General features: G+C 43.8%; 1 protein-coding gene across 1 annotated transcript in view; it reads right to left on the bottom strand.

Annotated features, from left to right (window-relative positions):
- Window positions 1–16,762, bottom strand: part of THADA (THADA armadillo repeat containing) — a 1,377,633-nt gene that overhangs the window by 514,779 nt on the left and 846,092 nt on the right. Inside the window, exon 30 of the mRNA XM_078649688.1 lies at window positions 12,708–12,876. Coding sequence (XP_078505814.1) covers window positions 12,708–12,876 — 169 coding nt within the window. The remainder of the gene's footprint in view (window positions 1–12,707; window positions 12,877–16,762) is intronic.

Below are 16,762 nucleotides of genomic sequence, written 5' to 3'. Positions count from 1 at the left end.
CGGATCCAAGGCGCCGGGAAACCCTCAGGGTAGCTGTTGAACCATATAAATGTAATAAATAAATAAAATAAATAAATGCTATTAAGTGCACGGAGAAAGCAGCTTACAAATGTATTTTTCAATGATCTCTCTCTAGATCTCTCATCATCAGTTTGCATCACGCATTCCTGTTAGAAGGATAGGTTGGCGCATGCCACCCCAGCATCCTAGAAGCCCACTTATTTGTTTTGGATCCTTATTGGGCAAAAATCCACAGATTGAAGAATTCTTCTTCAGACGGGTTCCCCTCTTTTTGGATACAAATAAATAAGAGCTCCAACAGGGATATTTGGACAATAGAAGTAGATGGGCGACAAAAAGCTTTTCTGCCAACCTCCCTTACATTCAAGAGAATCGTACAGGAGTTCCATCAGGAATACAACTAATGGTCCTTTCAGAAATATAAGTATGCAAATCTTAAAAAAAGACTCAACATTTCACATGTATATGAGTCGAAGCAGGGCCCAATGGCCTAAGACCCCACGCTCACTGAAAGTTTTCCTTTTTTACATTTAAGGCCCTAGCATATCACAGGGTACCTCTTTGGAGGTCATGACAGGGAGTAGACATTTCTATCAGGTAGATCACACCATCATGCTTACGAGTTTCTAACTCTCTGAAATAAGAGACGCCCACTTTTTATCCTCTAAATGCCACAATTCCTGGTTTTCCGGCACAAGCAGGTATAGGATGCTTTCAGCTCACTACTTAATACGAAAGAATTCTGTGTTAATGCAGTTTGTAACCTGCCATTTGTACAGAGCCACTCGTCACAAAGAACCGAAGGAGATACCTTGCATGAGGGAAAAAACTCTTGTAGGTATTTTGTGCAACTTCCAGCAATCTGCTAAAATGCTGCTTTCATAATTTAATGTTGATTATTGCTGTCCTATGTATGCTACTATATCAGATAAATATGTTTTCCTTCGTGGCTACAAACATTTAAGAAACAACTCAGTAGGCTCTTTTCTATACCAACAGTCATTATTTACAATGAAGGGTAAAAGAGTAACTAAGATGCAGTCAGAGCTTCCATGTTCAGTGTCACTCATGCTTGCTATAGCCATCGGAATAGTTCAGTAACTCTTTCCCCTTCTACGTGACCACTGCTGTTCCTTTGGCAGAAAGCCTAAACTATCCTGATGCAAGGAAGGAACGGGCTCTGATTCACACACACTGACAACGCACCAGGTTTAGCAAGCATGAGTGGCTTCAAATGTGCGAGAACTAGTTCAAGATGGCTGCAGCTCTGCTAAATAGATCTCTGTCCACGGTGTTTTCCATGAGGGACTCGTAAACCCAGGCGAAGAATCACCAATTCTCTGACTGGCCTGAGGGCACTCTTAAGGTTGGGAAAGGACTTCACCAGTAATCAGAGGAACTCAATAAAATCTTTGTATCTTGGTTGTCAAACCTCTAAAATAAGAATCTCAAGAAATGAGGCCTAAGAAAAAGCCAATTATGAAGCGAAGAGCTTGTGGGTTGCCTAAACATTGTTAAAATTCTATATAGTAGAAAATACCAAAAAGCAGCCTGATTGATACAAGTTCATGGCCTGTCATCCTCTAAAATGATACTTAATTTTTTAACAGTTTACATTTCAAATATTTGTTCAAGAAAACCTTTGTCAATACTGCTAATATTTCAAATTAGCATAACGAAGTAAATGTCTGTTTGTAATTCAAGAAAGTGCTAGTCTAAAGAAATGCCACTGTATTGATCTGTGTCTATGTTACCATATGCTCTTCCGCTGGGCGGAGGCTTAATGGATGGCACTCTGGCAAGACGAGGACTCCCTAAAGACCGACCCCATATATATGAAGTAGAATGCCATGCTGATCCTCTTTCAGGGCGTTATAAAAAATGACTTCCTCCCACTTTAACCCACCACTCTGCGTTACAGGACCACCGCCCTCCCTCGGGAACCTGCACGGTAACTCAGACACGCTCCTGGTCACCTCGCCTGACCGCTGTCCGGGGCTGCCCCAGCCTGTTCTCCAGAGCAGTCATACCATGACATCCATGTGATTCTCAGGAACCAACCATCTCCCTCCCCCTCAGTTCCGCTAACGATAGCCCTCCTGAGGCAATAACTCCCAACCTGTTAACCTCAGTTTAAAACAAAAAATATAAACAAGCCCTACATGAGTACTGCGTGCAGTGCAGCGATACGTATACCCTCCATTGACTAAAGAATGACCTGTAATGTTCTTCTGTTACTGATGCGCATCACTTCTGTATGTTGATCGACCGATCATCCACATGGCACGTCAAACATTAACCATCAGCAACAGCATTAATGAAGTCTCACTTCTGTCACATTCAGGTCATGTAAATATTTCCCCTTCGGCAGAGGAGTACATCAAACACCAAAGAGCAGGAGTCCAAGTTGACCTCATGGTTGGTATCTGTCATCGGTAGTTCCTGCTGTCTTTGTGTTGTGCTAGTTTTCATATCATTTCTGATGATATCTTATTTTTTGCCACTAGTCAAAATGTGGCCTACTACATAGTCTTATTTGTCTCACGAATGTTCTCCTCTTTTTCAGCTTAATTGTCCCTACAAATGTATTCAGTCTCAGCTCTAGGTTCTTAAAAAAAGGGCCAACTTGCTCTTTATCAGAATGATTTTATGTTTCCTCTTTCAGTCTATTGCAGGTCATTTCCAGGTCTAATTTTACATATTTAATTAGCAACTGCAACATGGAGTTCCTGCCATCAGTGCATTCAACTTTTCTAGGAGCTTAGGATTGGGGTTTTCATAGGTCAAAACAATAAATGTGTATAATACTCTTGGAACTCTGTTTTATTCTGTGCAATTGTCAGGGGAGGACACCTCCCACTATTTGCTTTGCCTTTTTTACAGAGTTGCTCAAAGAGGAAGAGTTTCTGTCTCAGATTTGACCTATTGTTGCCTATCCTTGACCCTTCTCTGTGGACCTCATGCAGATCCGCTGTTTCACTGGATAATGATTTCGCTGCAAGTTGGCGCTTACTCAATGTTTCTATCATTTTCAAAAGGACGGTTTCAAATTCTAGTGAACAAAACTTTGGAGTATTCTCATGCTGGCTGTCTAGCCGCTCTACAGAACACTCACTGTTCCATAAAATATTGTGATGGGGTTACAAAAGTGGGAGCTGGCACTTTGCTTTGAGTCGTCCAACTCCCAGCATAACACGCTCAACCAGCTTCGTTCTCCCTTACCTGTCTTTGAAGTGTCGATGAGCAGCGATTGACCTCATTAACTTAAATGAGCATCAGAGTTGGTAAGATGCACACCAGCGTAATCCATGTTTTTCAGTGCTTAGCAACTTCAGAATTGTGTAGGCGTGCATGCTTGCTCCGCAATCCGCCCTCCGCCCCATTGCGCTACAATATAACCGAACACGAAGGAACCACATTTGGTTACGATTCAAGTCGCACAGCCACGTAACTGAATGAATCAAATAAATCATATTTCATGCTTCTTAATCTTCTGTTTATCCACGTTTTACTCCATTTGCTTTTGCTCCTGCCTTCAGTTCCCTCAATTCCTTTTAATCATTCAGATGCTCTACAAAGATGTTCACATAAGCACAGGAGCAGTAATTGGTTCCACAAGTCACGACTTTATTAAAAGTAACCCAATGCATTTCGGGATAATTCCCTTCATCAGGGGTATCGTGACATATGTTGAATTATGTCCATTGTTAAAACACAGCAACTCGCAAAATGCCAACTCTCTAAACGGGCATGTTAAATTCCATCTTGTCACATTAGTGTTTCGTAGAGTGCCGAGGCACACATATCCTGAGGCACATGTATCCCTTTCAGTGGTGAATGAATCCCAGTCACCACTGAAAGGGATACGTGTCCGCCTGTCTTTTGGATCCTGTAACCCCGGGGAAAGGACCTACCCGTCCTTCCTGTAAATTTCTACCTTCACGCTGTTATCCTTTTGATTTCTTTTACCCGTCCTGACCGCGTTGGAATTATCACCGGTCCAATGCCCGAAAAGTCACGGGTGAATACCCATGTGAAGACACACGTGTCGGCTGGTCAATAATACAATTCAAAATAGAAATATCTAATGGTGTCGACACTTGTTGTTATTTCACGTATAAATTCGCTAACTGTGGATTGACACTCTTTATTGTTCCTTTAAACATGTGCCCAGGGCTTGGTTTGAATTTCAGACTGTGGGCTCGTGTTCCCATTTTTCAGGGGTTGTTAGGGTTTCCCCTGCGTGGCAGCACCGTCACTATTTTGTAACTTTTTTACTTCACTGCAAACTGTCTTGAGCGCCAATCTTCCTGTTCACTTAAAACGCCACGCAGAACCAGTATTAACATGTATAGTGATGCCCACATTGCTGCCTGACAAATGTCAAGGATGGTAAAACCATGTTGTAATGCTTTGGTCGCAGCCTTAGCTCTGGTGAAATGAGCTCTAAAGCCTTTAGGAAGCTGTTTCTTGGCCAGAGCATAGCAAATTTTGATTCAGAGGACGACCCATCATGAGAAAGTCCTCTTCTGCACCGCATGACCTTTCTTTGATCCAAAGTACCCCACGAAGAGTTGGTCGTCCACCTGGACCTTTTTAGTGTGGTAGAACGACAATGCTCTTTTTGGGTATAGACGTGGGTGGAGTTACTCCTCCACTTTAGAGGGGTGCGGAGGAGCATAGAAAGTGGGCATGGTGACTAATTGCCCCACATTGAATGGTGTTACCGCTTTCGGGAAGAAACAGGAACTAGTGCGAAGCACCAACTTATCAGGGAAGATGGTGAGGTAAGGAGACTTGGATGACGGAGCCTGCAATTTGCTCAACCTCCTGGCAGAAGTTATTACCACTAAAAGGCTGTTTTGATGGAAAGCAGCCAGATGGGGCAGCTGTGCAGAGGTTAAACGGAGCGCATATCAGGAAGGTGGGAACCAAATTAAGGTCCAACTGAGGCATGAAGAATAGGGCAGGTGGGAACATATGTACAAGACCCTTAAGAAATCTGTTTACAATAGGGGATTTTAAATAAAGAGGGTTGGTCTGGCAGCCTCAAGAAGGCAGAAAAGGCTGAAAGGCACAATTTAAGAGATCCCAGAGCATAGACCTGATGAGCAAGGGTAACAATAAAGAGAAGGACTTGAGAGAGGGAAGAAGAAAGAGGATCAATAGACCTTTCTGTACAATAGTTTACAAATTTCTGACACCAGCAGGCGTACACAGTCTTGGGAGAGGGACTCTTGGCTGCAAAAATCACATCACAGACTTCGGGAGGAAGGGTGAATGACATCAACTGCCGCCGCTCAATCTCCATGCAAGAATGTGTAGAGTTTACAGGTTGGGGTGGAGGACTCGCCCCTGCTGCTGAGAAAGAAGATCCTCTCGATGGGGCAGCCTGATTGGAGGATCGATGCTCCGTTGGAGAAGCTTGAGATACCAGACACTCAATACCCAGTCTGGAACCACAAGAATGACTTGAGCCTGGTTGCACCTGATCTTCTTGAGCACTCTGGACAGGAGAGGATTTTGTGGAAAGGCATACAGGAGGCCTGAGCTCCTCTCAAGAAGAAAAACGCCGATAGGCGGGTGTTCCCTTGGAAAGTCCAGCACACAAACCTGCTGATATTGTTAATTCTGGGCAGAGGCAAACAGATCTAACCAAAACTCTCCCCATGTGTGAAAGAGACCATGTGCCCTCTCCGGATGGAGATGCCGTTTGTAATCCACTAGGCATCGATGGCTGAGTTTGTCCACCCTGGCATTCAGGGAACCTGCCTGGAGGTGAACCACCAGGGATATGTTCTGCTGTTGTAGTCATGTCCAGAGATGCAGGGCGGATTGACAAAGGGTCCAAGACCCCACTTTCAATGCCAAGCAAATTGCTCGGAGCTCTAACAAGTTGATGTGGAGTCCGGATTCTGACGGAGACCAGAGTCCTCTGATTTCCACCCCTCCCAGACGGCCATCCCATCTCAGGAGTGATGCATCTTTCACTACAGTGTCATGGGCACTCGCACATAATCTTTCTGTTAATGGCAGGAAAACTAAAATCATATTAATGGGGTCTAGAGGTGTTAAGTCTCTCAGGTCTTGGATTTTTATTGGCATAAAATCAGAGGAGGTAAAAGTATTTACATAATTAGGAGCATCTACAACAACTTGTCATCTGTATATAAAGATTCATTAAAGTTTTCTAAATCGAAGACTACAGGAATTGGCCTCTTGCAATTTTTAATGCACAGGGGAGGAGAGATGTGCAATCACTTTTAAAGGTGTATATAGGTAATGTTTGCCTATTAGCTTTACATGGTATAGAGGCAAGGACGCCTTCCCCATTTAAAATGTTATCCAACATTAAATCCATACAGTGAGAATAATAACTTGGTGTTAGCTCTTCCAGCTCGATTGAAATGATTCACCTCGAGCTGGGTTTGACTGGTATAAACTTCTGAGCTTACTGCCAGGTTATTCGTTACATTTCCCAGCTGTTTAACAATCCAGAAAAAAGTTATTTGGCGGGAACTTTCGAGTGATAATAAAAGGATTGATACAATTGGTATTGCTTACAATCATAGTATACATCAGATGGCCCTGAATAGGGAAATGGTGCTCTCTTGCTTTAAAGTGCCACTTATGAAAAGATTTCTAAAAGTAGAAGTTTTTACCATAATTTGCAACATTTTTTACAGATAAAAATACCTAATTCAAGCTGTATGTTTGCATGATGTGGTGGAAGCACTTTATAGTAACACACAAAGAAGCACTTTACTTATTGTTAAACCCTCCTACAATGAAGGTCTGCTATCATCTAATGAGGTTTTTTGGATCGCTTCTTGCAGTAAATGTATCTATTAATTTATCTTTTTTATCCTTTGTATTATCAAGTATTCAGAATGTTTGAATTATGGATGAACTACCTTAATTTGTGACATTTCTTTTTTTGCTTGGGGTTTTAAGTGCATTCTGTGGAAGCACTTTAAAGATTAAATAAATATACAACTGGTATTGACCAATTTCAGACCAAGGGCCATGCAGAAGAAAATGCTCTTTGTAGCAAACCTGTTTTTTGTTGCAGTTCCCCTCATTAGGTCTCGCCTGTCGATGCGCATGCGCATCGAGCAAGCGAGACTATAGGGGCTCATCGACTCTTTATCTAACTTGCAAGGAATCGTGGCGATTCCTTGCAGTGCCCGTGACTTTTAAGCTCAATGCGCATGCGCATTGAGCTTAAAAGCGCGTGCACAGCCGCCCGCATTCCTCCGACACCTTTGAAGTGAAGCTTAGCTTCACTTCAAAGGCCCGGCTTCCACGGCCGCCAGGCCACATCAAAGGCTTCCCCAGCACTGCCCCGCCCATCAATCACCCTCCCACTGCCACCCCCCTCCCTCTCCATATGGTGCGCTCTGCCTCAGGCCTCTGAGCCGTCCCTACGCTCCCCGCCCACCCCCATCCTTCACACCCTTTGTCATTACTTCGGCCCCGAGCCACCCCTACGCTCCCCGCCCACCCCCATCCTTCACACCCTTCGGCACCACTTTTACATGAGAGCTAGTTGCATAGTACAAGAACACATTGCCTTCTTAAAGCCGCAGGAACATTAACTAATTCTCCCACAGTCACAGTATAGTGAGCTGACATTCTAACTTGTACCTGGCTTTCTAGCTTTTCGCTTGCAGCTCTGGGCATTACGCCACATTCTTGTTATCTCATTCATCCTCCGTGGCTGACCCACATGCATGGCGCTCCTCCTCTCTTTAGATGCCGTCATCCTCCTCGCACTTCAGTCTCCCGCCACTCAGCTCGCGCCCCCTCTATGAACGAAGATGTTTACGGGCGTCGGTCTGAAACAGGCAATTGTCTTCCAGCTCCCGTGTTCTTAAACCCGGACATAGCGCAGAGCTGTAAATAACAGAACTCAACTTTTCAGAGAATATTTTGATCAATAATGTTCGTGTTTGTCTTCAGGCCCTATTACTTGAGTCAGAATGTGGCATAACGGCAAAAGCTGCCGACTTTGGAACTGGGAAACAGGGTTCGAGTCTAGGCGTCGGCTCAACATCCTGTTGTGATTCTGGGCAAATCACTTAATCTCCGTTGCTAACAAAAATGTGTTCTTGTGTAATGCAACTTGTGCTCGTGTAAAAAGCGCTCCTATACCATCGCGTCGAGTTCATGCTATATAAAACTGCAAAAACACATGAACACTCGGAGACGCAGAGCTGTGCCAGGGCACTGACTCAACTTTTCCTATTTTTTATTTTTATTTACTTTTGCCCCTTGCCTCCATCGGATTGCTTCCACGAGCCTTCTTCCGCCAGTAGTTTGAGACTTTGTTAATCACGTCTTAGCTCGGCCTCATTATTTATCTCTCGCCTATCGCCTAATGATATTTAGTGGTAGCCCTCCGCTCCTACCTTACAATTAAACTTCAGCTACAGCCCCGTTTGTCCGCTCCTGCGGACTCCCTGCTGTGTGCCTCACTTGAAAGCGCTACTGCTGTATGTGTTAGCACATAAAAACAAGACCTGTTCTCTTTACCAGTGCTTCTTTTAATAGCCTCGTATTCTTCATTTTCCAGGGTCTGTTTGCCTTAAATTACTATAGTATTAGAGTGGTCTAACAACCCCATCTCATGAGCCGAAATGGATAGAGCCACATGGCGGCAGGGCTTGAGAACCCTGCGCTCTGGCAACTTGACGAGCGAGGAACTGGTCAGTATTACAGAGAAATAACATTAGAAAGGCCAGAATGCTTCTGTGGGCAGGTGTGTGGAGAAATGCCAGGGCCGGGTCATGTGCCGCTCAAACCCCACAGCATTTTATTTTTAGCTCATTCATCCTCCCTCGCCGACCCACATGGCGCTCCTCCTCTCTTTAGATGCCGTCATCGTCCTCGCACTTTAGTCTCCCGCCACTCAGCTCGCGACCCCTCCATGAACGAAGATGCTTACGGGCGTAGGTCTGAAACAGGCAATTGTCTTCCAGCTCCCGTGTTCTTAAACCCGGACATAGCGCAGAGCTGTAAATAACAGAACTCAACTTTTCAGAGAATATTTTGATCAATAATGTTCGTGTTTGTGTTCAGGCCCTATTACTTGAGTCAGAATGTGGCATAACGGCAAAAGCTGCCGACTTTGGAACTGGGAAACCGGTTCAAGTCTAGGCGTCGGCTCCCTCCTCTTTTGGACACTCGCATTCAGGGGTAGATTCAGCCGAATTTTTTCTCTCCCATTTTATTTTCATTCTTCCCCTTTTCTCTTCCTCCCATCTGCCCCCTTAACCAATTTAGCTCCCTCCTGATTTCTTTACATGCACCTGTCTTTTGTTATCTCTGTTTCTTTGCTCCTCTCACTTTTTTTCTCTCCTCAGTTTTTACCATTCCTCCCCTTTCAATAATGTTTCCATTGTCTCTTAACTCACTCCTCCCGACCACTTACCGTCCCCACTTCCTTCATCTCCCGTTGGACCTTCCCCTCTCACTCCTCCACATTTTGTACCATTCCCTCCTCAATTTTTGCCTTTATTTGCGTCTATCCTTGGGTCCCCCCTCACCCACACTCGTTTACCTCCTCACTCAGCTCTTTTCTATATCTCTGTACCCTCCTCTATACCTCGCTCTCTTCTTTAGCTCTCTGTGGCTCTCCCTCCACCACCCATTCTGTTACCACCTCCTCTGTGTTTATCCCAATTTTTTTTTTCTTGATATGCCTTGTATATTGAGTTTGATTATGTAAACATACAGTAGGTTGATCCTTCTAAATGAATAGGTGATAACTGTCATGTTAAATACAGTTGTTTATTTATATCTATTGCGTAAAATATATGCACTCTCTTTTTTAAAGTTACAGTTTCCCATATATGTATAAATTAACGAATGTATTGCTTATGACTTCACTGCAATATTCATTGGGAAGAGAATTACATCGCTATGGATACTGTTTTGGGGGGACCACATAATTACACTCCACATAATTACACTGCGCACAATGCAACATACACTCCAAATCCCACTCAGTGCCACATAATTACACCCCACATAATTACACAGCACTCAATGCAGCATACACTCCAAATCCCACTCAGTGCCACATAATTACAATCCACATAATTACACTGCACTCAATGCAACATACACTCCAAATACCACTTAGTGCCACATAATTGCACGCCACATAATTACACTGCACTCAATGCAACATACACTCCAAATCCCACTCAGTGCCACATAATTACACGCCACATAATTACACTGCACTCAATGCAACATACACTCCAAATACCACTCAGTGCCACATAATTACACGCCACATAATTACACTACGCTCAATGCAACATACACTACAAATACCACTCAGTGCCATAGAATTACACACCACATAATTACACTGCGCTCAATGCAACATACACTTCAAATGCCACTCAGTGCCACATAATTACACACCACATAATTACACTAAACTCAATGCAACATACTCCAAATCCCACTCAGTGCCACATAATTACACACCACATAATTACACTAAACTCAATGCAACATACTCCAAATCCCACTCAGTGCCACATAATTACACGCCACATAATTACACAGCACTCAATGCAACATACACTTCAAATCCCACTCAGTACCACATAATTACATGCCACATAATTACACTACGCTCAATGCAACATACACTCCAAATACCACTCAGTGCTACAACACATATTGTGTTACAAATGTTATAGGTGTCACATTTGCGAAAGATAAAACTATTGGCATTGTAAATGATAAAGCTATTAATTTCGCTATTTTCAAAACAAGCACATAAATAAAAAATGTGTCATTTACAATACCAATAGCTCAAACTTTCCTAATGCGAGACCTATTGCATTGCAAATGCTTGTTTTTTTCCTGTTATCTGGTGCAACGTTGACTGAAAGTGTGCTGGGTTTCTGCTAACCAGGTTCCCAGCACCAGTGTTCTTTCGCTAAACTGTACGATTGTTCCACAATTGGCACCCCTTTAGGATCCCTGTAAGTCCCTAGTAAGTGGTACCCTGGCCTAGGGCCTTTGAACTAAAGAGGGCCCCTAAGGGCTCCAGCAAGAATTGTGCTCATGCAACTGCCATTGCATCCTGCGTGTCTTGGTGCAGAGAAAATCCAAGAGTCAACATGGCAAAAACCTCTGTATACCATGCCTGCCAGCACAACCTGTGGCATGGGTAAGTCACCCCTACGTCAGGCCTTACTGCCCTAGGGCAGGGTGCACTATACCCATGTGAGGGCACATCTGCAAGAGTGGATATGTCCCGGTGATATCTAAGTCACCCGTACATATTACCAGTACAAATGGAAGCAATTACGAGTACATGGGCTGGACACTCGTCATTACGAGTTCTCCAAGTACATGATGGTTTCATGGTACCCCAAGGTTTTTGGTACCAAACACCTCTTCTTAATAAACATACACTGATGACAGTGCTGGATTTATTAATAAATGCACACAGAGGGCACCTTATATGAACACCCTGAAAACCTTCTGACTACTCGTGTATTGACTGACTGTTCTCAACCAGCCAGCCACCATAGACAGGTTTCTGACCTCCTGGGGTGAGAGCCTTCACTATCGGAGGACAGGAACAAAGCCTGCTCTGGATGGAGGAGTTCACACCTCCTCCAAGCAGGATGGAGATTTCAGCGACGGAAGCTTCAAAGGGCCGGACGCCTTTGTTATGCAACCTAGGCTTCCCCAGATAGTTGATATGCCTACCCCACTGTCCTGCTCGCATTTTTGGCAGCAAGCCAGGTGGGAACATTTGTAAGAATAGGAGGTGTGCCCACATTCAGCCCGCACCACCCCAAGGGCAAGCCACCTGATGTGGACCCCACTTTTCAGATTCCTCCATATTGTTTTGACAGGAATTAGCCTTCTAACACTCCACACAGGAAGTGGTCATAAAGACGGTGTAGACCCCATAAAAGTAGATAGCCCATTGGTTACTACCTGTCACTCTCCATAATGCCCCTAAATTGAGTATTTTGGTGGCACTCCTGAACCCAATAACTCAGATTCAATGGACCAACAGAAGAATAAAGAAGAGTCACTGCCTGGTGAGAACTGCAGCAGAACTTTGGACTATGAATAATTCTTACCTTAATTATACCTACCTGCGTGATAAAGGCATATGCGTGGTAAAGGCATGTGCTGTAAAAAATGTGTGGTAAAGGCATGCAAGGTATTTTACAGGGTTGTAATATCATACAACTTTCAGTACATGCATTTCCAATAATATTTATTTCGTTTTAATTGCAAAGGCCATGTGCTTGACACAGAAATGTCTTTGCACAAAGCATCATAGATAAATCAAATAAAATACGCCTCCCAACAAAGAGGTCTGTCTATCCTTTCTTTCAGTGGCGGGAGGGCTCTGATTTAATAATCTGTTAAAAAAACAAGATCATTTAAGAAATGTTTCCACCTGGTGGTAAAAAAACATGACACCAGCTTATTTAGGACAGGAACAAGCATCTTTTCCACCACATAAAGTCACGCTATAGAAACGTTTTACACATGACTATGAACCAGGAAAGGGGCATTTCAAGAAACTGAGATTCTAGAATTAGATTGCATCCATGAGAATTTACATTTCTCTGTTATCACCTTAGTTTCTTCAATATTTTTGTTTCAAAATAAAAAATGTAAAAACATACCTGGAGAAGTGTTCCATGAATATGATTTTGCCGTATACATTGATCTGTGCAGTTTGGAAGTCCATTAAGAAGAGAAAGCACAGTCTTTGGAATATCGTCGACCATAACAAAAGGAACGAGGGCACGGGCTGCCATCTCACGCGAACGGTATACAGGTGAGTGACCACATCTGCCGAAGAGGACAAGAAGTACTGAATTACCACAATCGTTCAATAAAATTATTGAAGTATCTGTGTAGGAAAATCAAGGTGTGGGATCTCAGAACATTTGCACAAGAATAACCCTGATCCCCTGCCCAGTGACTGGATCAATTTCCTGCAATGCAGCCTTTCACAAGTCAAACATTTAACAACTACAACCCCATGTTATTACTTTTATCCTGCAATGTATTATTTACTTAATAAAAAGTTTGCAATATAAGTAGAGGTACACGACTTTATAATTCATGAAAACGTGCATAAATGTGCCCAATAAAGACTTACCAAAATAATTGTAAATTGTTTTTTCAAACAGTAAATTATATACAAGCAATACTTAGAAACCCTTTCATGTGTAAGATACGGGGAGTAAAAATATCATTTTATCTTCATCCCTTGGGTATTTTTTGCTTTTTTTGTTAGATGTATTATATATACTTGCTCTATAAATAAGAATTTATACAAAACAAACAAAGTACATAAAATGTGTTTTAAATGCTCATAGCCTGTGATGTTTGCTAGAGTCCTTCATGAAACCTAACGATCTTGAGATCTGTATCATTGGTAGATTAGAGTATTTAAGAGGAAAATAATAACACTAGATTGGAGATATAGTTTGAAAGGTTAAATGTGAGCGGGGACAAAGATCAGTCACTCACTTACACAGATGGCGAGTATATTAAATATATTACGAATCCAGATCATGCATTTGTCAGGTGGAACGCCTTAACCTTTGTAATCCACAATTTTGTTTCTGTTTTCTAACACAGGGGTCTCTGGAAACCCACCACGGTCTCATTTCCATAGTTTTCTATTTGGAGTCATTCACAATGACCTAATCTCTTATTCCCTATCAGGGATAATGCAGCGTTTTGCTTTTGGATTAGAAAACCTGCCTTGATGAATTGTCACTGAAGCAGTGCTTAATTTGAGCCGGTGGCTTCCGGGTGCTCGGAACAGGCCCTTAATTGTCAAACCCGGCACTTATGACAGTCTGCCACATGGTCTATCCAATTTAGAGATGAGCAGTACAAGGGTTGTTTATTAAATCAATATACATTAAACATTACCAATACCTGCTGCCCGGGCCATTCTTATAGCTTTGGGGTCCTCTGAATATTCTGAATTGCCACTCTTGTAGGTGTGTGATGGTTAGTAGTTAAGTTGGGACTGTCATTCTCAGTGCTGGCGGAGGCAATGGGTGGCGCAAGCTGCAGTGAATGGCCTCCTGACGAGAGCAATGGTACTTTTTTCTTACAAATTAAGCACTGCACTGCTGTCATTATTATTGGCATTTTTGGTGTGAATCCTGCTTGTGAGCATCGCAGCGCCGAAAATTAACAGAGGTGTTGAAGACAATACAATATTCTATGCATCAAGGTTAGAATTACACGGGCAAATTACATTTTGCATATTTACATTCGTATTACATTTCACATACATACTGTTTCAGACACAAGGCGATTAAGTGAATTGCTTCCCCCTACCCAGGGAGGTTAAAAGACAGATTATCAATAGAATGGTTAAGTGGGTATGTTCCAAGGGACGGACAAACTAAAGACAAGGATGGCAAGCTATTGAATGAGAAGCAAGCACATGAGTGACAATAAAGCCAAGCAATGATAGCAATGGGGGAGGCTCTAAGCCCACTGTAAGGTCCACAATGGCATGGTTTTCGGGATGGTATCACCATGACTACCACAATCATTTGTGTTGCCAGGTAATGCCGAATAGGAGCATAGCAAAAGTGCTCCTGACCCAGCTTGAATCTCAGGTTAATACCTGCAGGACTGCCGGAAGGGTAAATGGAAATAAGCATCCTGAACGAGGGAGAGGTGTTTCGCAACGGCCAGACCACAGGGCTCACGGTTCGGTCCCCAGAGCCGGAGGCAGATCAGCTCAGCATCATGTGACTCCGGGCAATAGCTCACTTAATCTCCCCGATGGCCCCCAGCGCCTTGAGACCCTTACGAGCAATTAGTTTGCGCTTTACAAATACTGGGTTATTTATTTATTTATTGTCCAGGGAAACCATCCAGTCTCCTAGGTCCAGTCATTGAGAGCATTTTGAACTTGTCCTTCTGCATAAAGGAGTTCAAAGGGTGATGCCCCATCCTTTAGTATCCCTTGCTGTTTTACGTGTTCGGTAGATGGGGCAGGGAGGAAGTGAAAGGTCTTTAAGACCCACCAGTCTCACATAATGGGGAACCAACTGGCGAGGAAATGTTGAATCTTGCCTCCTACTGGCCTGGCATGAGCTGGTGAGGACAAACTGATATAGCTTGGCAGTCATGGCAGCAGTAAAGGGAGAACTGGGGGACTAATGGCCCTGTTGCCATATACCGTGTCTGCCATTACTGCATTTGCAAAGGAGAGGACTGGCTGCGGTACCACTGGTTGCGAAGACTGACATTGCCTCCAGGGTAGTCCCCTTTAAACTTCTCTGAATTTCCTAAATTTACAGGGTAATTGTTTTGCTTGCATAGGTAAGGCCAAAGAGTATGCAGTGGCTCAGAGGTCTTTTAATCTCTCTTGTGCCTAGTCTGCTTTTGCCCTAAAAAGTCTGGACCCATCGAAGGGCATGTCCATTAGGAAAGTTTGAATATTGGTATAAAGTCATGGCAACCTCATCCATGCAAACTGTTAGAAATGGGGTTTCTAACTTCCTGTATTTTAAAACGTATTACTGGGCCTTGCAGTTGGTGGTCCTTAATCACACCCACCGCCCCATTACGGATCAAGCGTATAGAATGGACCACTTCAACATGACGGCAGGCAATTACATGAGGGCGCTGTATGGTGGACCCAAGCACTTAACTTTATTTCCACCCACCTCCACTACCGTCTCGATCTGGCAGCGGCTACAGCCGCGCTGGGCTGGAAGGGTAAAATTTCACGAGTTATTCCATTATTGGAATCCTGTCATCTAGGGAAGCTGTCGAGCTTCTCCGGTTTTAATAAATGGGGCCTGATTGGCCTTTCCGCAGTTGGAGACATGTGGGTGAAGGGTGCAGTAGTTTAGTTTGCTGAATTGCGGGCAAAATACCAACTACACGAAGGGGAAACATTCCGTTACCTACAAGCGCGTAGCGCCCTCACCAAAGCCATCCCTAAAGGTTTCGATCTCCCCGTCTCATCACCCTTAGAGGACAGGCTCCTGGGCGACTACCTTTCGGACAAGGCTATTTCCTTAACTTACCGTAAGATACTTAACAACCAGCCGGAACCACTCGATAAAATCTGCATGAAATGGGTGGAAGACGTGGGGGATCTGACGGATGAGGACTGGAGGGAGGCATTGGCATCTCCGAGGGAGGTGGCAATCAGATCTCAATTCAAACTGATACAACTAAAGATACTACACAGTTGATGGGATTAAGAACCTCCCCACTTTGTCCCTGTGATTGTGGCGCCTTGGGTACTTTCCTACACCAGTGGTGAGACTGTCCGATTCTCCAACACTGTTGGAATGGGGTTATAGCCACTATGTCCCAAATATGCCAGAAATTGCTAGAACCCTCCCCAGGCTCTGCCTCCTGAACATCTGAGACGTTACCGATCTTAACCGCACCGAACAATTGTGGGTCACTTTGGGCTGTATCATAGCTAAGCGTAACATCGCCAGAACATGGATGGGGGGAGTCGTGCCTCGCCTTACGGATTGGGCTGGAGACATGGACTGGTGCATGCAAGCCGAAAGGGTGATATATGAAGGCAGAGGCTGCCGAGGCAGATTGACTAAAATATGGGGCCCATGGAATGAGCATGGAGGTCTTTTATGTACCCCTTTTGCGGAGGATGCCGCATATAATGTCGATAGGGTGTCCCCTTAAGGATTTGATGTCATTTTGTGCCTAT

Source organism: Lissotriton helveticus, chromosome 6 (assembly GCF_964261635.1).
Source record: "Lissotriton helveticus chromosome 6, aLisHel1.1, whole genome shotgun sequence".
NCBI lineage: Eukaryota > Metazoa > Chordata > Amphibia > Caudata > Salamandridae > Lissotriton > Lissotriton helveticus.
Note: the sequence above shows the minus strand (reverse complement) of the source record. Positions and strands in the feature narration are given on the sequence as shown.